Genomic DNA, 6,000 nt, shown 5'->3' with positions numbered 1-6,000 from the left:
CCTACAATCTAAGCTAGATGCCCTCAATCTCACACAAATTTTCAAGGAACCTACCAGGTACAACCCTAAATCCGTAACCATGGGCACCCTCTTAGGGATCATCCTGACCAACTTGCCCTCGAAATACATCTCTGCTGTCTTCAACCAGGATCTCAGCGATCACTGCCTCTTTGCCTGCGTGCGTAATGGGTCCGCGGTTAAACGACAACCCCTCATCACTGTCAACCACTCCCTAAAACACTTCAGCGAGCAGGCCTTTCTAATCGACCTGGCCCGGGTATCCTGGAAGGATATTGACCTCATCCCGTCAGTAGAGGATGCCTGGTTGCGCTTTAAAAGTGCTTTCCTCACCATCTTAAATAAGCATGCCCCATTCAAAAAATGTAGAACTAAGAACAGATATAGCCCTTGGTTCACCCCAGACTTGACTGCCCTTGACCAGCACAAAAACATCCTGTGGTATTCTGCATTATCATCTCAGCTCACTGGTCACCATAGCAACAATCACCCGCAGCACGCGCTCCAGCAGGTATTTTTCACTGGTCATCCCCAAAGCTAACACTTCCTTTGGCCACCTTTCCTTCCAGTTTTCTGTTGCCAATGACTGGAACTAATTGCAAAAATCACTGAAGCTGGAGTCTTATATCTCCCTCTCTAACTTTAGGCATCAGCTGTCGGAGCAGCTTACATCGATCACTGTACCTGTACACAGCCAATCTGTAAATAGCACACCCGACTACCTCATCCCCATATTGTTATTTCTCCTCTTGCTCTTTTGCACCCCAGTATCTCTACATGCACATCATCATCTGCACATCGATCACTCCAGTGTTAATGCTAAATTGTAATTATTTCGCCTCTATGGCCTATTTATTGCATTGCCTCCCTACTCTTCTACATTTGTACACACTGTACATAGATTTTTCTATTGTGTTATTGACTGTACGTTTGTTTATGTGTAACTCTGTGTTGTTGTTTGTGTTGCACAGCTTTATCTTAGCCAGGTCGCAGTTGTAAATGAGAACTTGTTCTCAACTAGCCTACCTGGTTAAATAAAGGTGAAATAAATATAAGAATAATCAACTCAGAGAAATGGTTCAATATGTGGCCAGACTCCACACAGGTAAGAGTCACTGTGTGTCTGTATAGTGTTTCCAGGTGTGACAGCATGTAACGTTGTGTGTGTGTGTGTGTGTTAGGAGTCACTGTGTGTCTGTATAGTGTTTCCAGGTGTGACAGCATGTAACGTTGTGTGTGTGTGTGTTAGGGGTCACTGTGTGTCTGTATAGTGTTTCCAGGTGTGACAGCGTGTAACGTGTGTGTGTGTGTGTGTGTTAGGGGTCACTGTGTGTCTGTATAGTGTTTCCAGGTGTGACAGCGTGTAACGTTGTGTGTGTGTGTGTGTGTGTGTGTGTGTGTGTGTGTTAGGGGTCACTGTGTGTCTGTATAGTGTTTCCAGGTGTGACAGCGTGTAACGTTGTGTGTGTTAGGGGTCACCGTGTGTCTGTATAGTGTTTCCAGGTGTGTGTGTGTGTGTGTGTGTGTGTGTTTTAGGGGTCAGTGAGTGAAAGATACTATATGATGTGATCAGGTTAGCAATAGATCTTATAACACATTCCCTGAGTGAAGTATTGAGACTAACTGGGAGGGAGAAGGAATGTGTGTATTTAGTGTCTTTAACACCCAGTCTACCTGAGAGGTGGGTTCACACACACACACACACAGCAGCATACCTGGTCATGGAGAGTTCTGAGGTATTGTATTGTGTGTGACAAAGCAGGGACAGAAACAAAGCCAGAGGTATTTCTCTGTAATAGAAGCCCCCGTTAGGACTGGTGCTGGTGTCGCCCTGAGGATTTCACGTCTCTGTAGAAGAAGATAAACCACAGAGATGCTTGAGGGAAGGGTGTTTTCATGTGCATCTATTTAAGGATGATATTTATTCATGTTATCTCTTTTTTTTCCCTGTCTGTCTTTATCTCTCTCCCTCTGTTTCTCTCGGTCTCTCTTTCTCCGTCCCCCCCTCTCTCTCCTCTCTCTCTCCCTCTCTCTATCCCCCTCTCCTCTCCCCTCTCTCTCCATCAGTCTGAGATGTTACTCCAGCACCAGTCTAATCCCTGTCTGGTGAACAAGGCCAACAAGACCCCTCTGGACCTGGCCTGTGAGTTTGGCAGACTCGAGGTGAGTCAAGTTATGTACAGGATACACATGGAATACATCATCCAACTAACTGCTTACTTGCAGGTTCCTTCGCGACAATGAAACAACAGTACGAAATAATAATACGAATATAAAGTAAATGGCTCAGTAGAATAAAATGACTTTTTTATCGTAAGTATAATACAGGAAGGCACAATTAATAGTCCAATATTTACACATGTATTGGGGATGGGGCGGCAGTGTATAGACTGGGCAGCATAATAAGAGTCTGGTAGCAGCAGGTGTGTGTGTGTGTGTGTGTGTGTGTGTGTGTGTGTGTGTGTGTGTGTGTGTGTGTGTGTGTGTGTGTAGCAGGGGAGGTTGGTGGGCAGATATATAGGAGGACAGGCTTATTGTAATGGATGAAACCTCTTGTGGACAGATTCTCGTGGACAGATGAAATGGAGAAAGTCTGTCAAGGCTCACATAGAATTATGTGATTACGAGCAGTAGTAGTTCCTGGTTTTGGGTTTTCATCATTGATTATTTGGACGAATCAGGATTGGGCGAATGCGGTGCTTAAACTCGTGCTGTGATTTTCAAGCCTGGATGATGAACAAATTCCACTAGATTCCACAGCCACAAAGTCAAAATTGGCTAAATAATAAAAATGTCCTTTTTGGCCATGATGAACACGGGTGAAATTAGAGGAAGGAAGGGGTTTGGCCAGGAGTTTCCATTTGCTAGGGAGGAGACTTCGCTTCCTTCGTGCCCCCAGAAGTAAAACAAAAATGACATTTTTGCGAGAGAATTTTACTTCTGTTTGACGGAGATGATGGATGGAATGGCTTTCATGTGTTTGATACGGTTCCATTCCATTCCGCTCCAGCCAATGAGACCGTCCTCCTATATATGCACCCACCAGCCGCCTCTGGTGTGTACAGTGCATTATTTTCATATATATATGTTAATATACTGTAGCTATGTGCTGTTTATGTACAATACCTCCCTCTTTAACCCAAACCTTCACACACACACAACAGTGATCAAAGGCCAGTATAAGTGGTTATGTGTGTGTCGTGTGTGTGTATATGCGTGTGTGTGTATATGTGTTGTGTATATGTGTGTGTGGAGTGTGTATTTGTGTGTGGAGTAAGGTTGCAAAGGGTCTGAAACTTTGCGGGAAATTTCCGGAAATTTTCCATGGGAAAATTCATCAAAAAAGTTAGCTTATAACAGTGAACCTTTTTTTGTGGGATACACAAGGCAATTCTAGGTTATGTGGTATATTTTTGTTAAACTATCCCCAATTCAATGGAATTGCAACCCTCTGCATGCACAGTGCATTCTTCAATCACATGTACAGCTGATTCTCAAGATCTTGCACACTAATGAGATGCTATTGAGCCCACACCTCTACACTGTCTGAGCCAAGGACTACATGCTTTCTGGTAAGTTTTGATTACAATACTGGGTGGGGTGAATATATTTTATATGACATACATGATTTTTTGTTAACTAGTAGCCTACATAAGTGTGTTTTTTAAATAATTTCTAACTTGTTAACATTTTCTGCTAGTTAGTTTTTGCTACCATGTAGGTTATAGCTTGCTTGGGCCTGCTACCTGAGGAGTGTTAATTCACCTGTTTCCATACATGTTTAATTTTAACATTTATCTTACAAAGTAGTTAATCTAACTGCTTAACTTTTTATCTGAACATGGAATTGTATTTGGGTTTTACATTTTTTTTTCTTCTAATCTTTACAGGAAAATGCCACGGGCACTATCTGATGGGTGGAGACATTTCACTGCAGCTAAAATATAAGGAAAAGCTGCGTACATTTGCAAATACTGTGCCAAATCATATGTGAAGAATGCAACAAAGATGCAGAATCATCTGGCCAAGAGCATAAAGTTCCCTCAGCGCTCACAACAAGCAACCTCTGACAAAAGTTCCTCTACTTCTATTCAAGGTGAAAATGATGAATCAGACACCTTATCGATAGCAACAGCTCATGGTCCTCCTGGAATCAGAAGTTTTTTTGACTCAATGGAGGAACGTAGTCAGAGAGATGCTGATGAATGTCTTGCTCGAGCTGTGTATGCAACTGGTTCACCTCTGATGCTCACAGGCAATGTGTATTGGAAGAGATTTCTGATTGTTCTTCGCCCAGCATACACCCCTCCAACCAGACATGCTTTATCTACTCATTTGCTGGATGCAGAGTTCAACAGAGTTGAAGTGAAGGTCAAGCAAATCATAGAGAAAGCAGACTGTATTGCAATCATCTCTGATGGGTGGTTGAATGTTCGTGGGCAAGGAATAATTAACTACATAATCTCCACCCCTCAGGCAGTATTCTACAAGAGCACAGACACAAGGGACAACAGACACCCCGGTCTCTACACTGCAGATGAGCTGAAGGCAGTCATCAATGACCTTGGACCACAGAAGGTATTTGCACGGGTGACAGACAATGCTGCGACCATGATGGGTGCTTGGTCTAAAGTGGAGGAATCCTACCCTCACATCACACCCATTGGCTGTGCTGCTCATGCATTGAATCTGCTCCTCAAGGACATCATGGCACTGAAAACAATGGATACACTCTACAAGAGAGCCAAGGAAATGGTTAGGTATGTGAAGGGTCATCAAGTTATATCAGCAATCTACCTCACCAAGCAAAGTGAGAAGAATAAGAGCACCACATTGAAGCTGCTCAGCAACACTCATTGGGGTGGTGTTGTCATCATGTTTGACAGTCTCCTGGATGGGAGTCTTTCCAAGAAATGGCCATATCACAGTTTGCCGATATGGACAGCCCCATCAAGAGGATCCTCCTGGATGATGTATTTTGGGAGAGAGTGGTAAGCAGCCTGAAACTCCTGAAACCTATAGCAGTAGCCATTGCACGGATTGAGAGAGACAATGCCATCCTGTCTGATGTTCAGACTCTGCTTGTAGATAGATGTACAGTGTTTCCTCCTTTAAAAGTTACACCGCGGGACTTCGAGGTACCCAGCGTCACGGCTTCATTGCTCCAGACCACCACAAGGGGGAGTTAGAGCTCTCATTATGAATTTGGGTCCCAAGGTTTTTATATGACCAATCGTATCGAGTGGTTCCAATGACCAATTTGACGCGAGCCACCTGTCCCTGGTGACTTTCTTCAGCAAAGATGGCTGACAAACATTACGGGGGAAGCAAATGTAAGTATTTATATCGCCGTAACGACTCAAGCAAAATATTTACAATTGAGAGGAATATGTTAATGTTGAGACAAACGATTGTGCATATTCTTTGTCATAAAGTTAATTTACGAAAATCGCTATTTAGCATGTTAGCTGACTAGCTAACATTAGCCAGCTAGCTAGCTGGTGTAATGACATGAGTATGACATTGTAATTGGTGTTGTTTAATGTTTTAGGGACTTCTGAGAGAACCAGCAAACCAGGCTGTCGTCTTTGGAAACAGTGGATGCAAAGAATCTAGCTAGCTAAAGCATTTACTGCAAATTGAATGTACAATTGTGTAAGCTTACCTTGCTGTGCAATGCAGCTGAAGTAACATATCTAGCTAACTATTTACTTGCTTATTGTGTAGTGGAGGATAAAAATAGCTGTATGCCTATGGATGTGTAGCTAGCTACATTATGTAGCCGATCTGTGTATGGACCCTAAAACGTTAGGTTCTAAACTAATATTCATACCAATCTATGAACCTCAGCTATCATAGTTGTATCAACTTCAAGTCTGAATGGCATTAATGAAGCCTATGGATGGAGTAGAATATAATAACTTTATTGTGCCAAGGATGCAAGTCCTATATACATGTACTGTAGTTATTACCACACATGAG

General features: G+C 42.9%; 1 protein-coding gene across 3 annotated transcripts in view; it reads left to right on the top strand.

The window, feature by feature from the left end:
* Positions 1-6,000, top strand: part of LOC106589857 (caskin-2) — a 94,523-nt gene that overhangs the window by 46,895 nt on the left and 41,628 nt on the right. For all 3 annotated transcript variants that reach the window (XM_045710107.1, XM_014180255.2, XM_014180258.2), the window contains one exon: positions 2,086-2,181. In XM_045710107.1, coding sequence (XP_045566063.1) covers positions 2,086-2,181 — 96 coding nt within the window. The remainder of the gene's footprint in view (positions 1-2,085; positions 2,182-6,000) is intronic.

Source organism: Salmo salar, chromosome ssa28 (assembly GCF_905237065.1).
Source record: "Salmo salar chromosome ssa28, Ssal_v3.1, whole genome shotgun sequence".
In the NCBI taxonomy this organism is placed as follows: Eukaryota; Metazoa; Chordata; class Actinopteri; order Salmoniformes; family Salmonidae; genus Salmo; species Salmo salar.
Note: the sequence above shows the minus strand (reverse complement) of the source record. Positions and strands in the feature narration are given on the sequence as shown.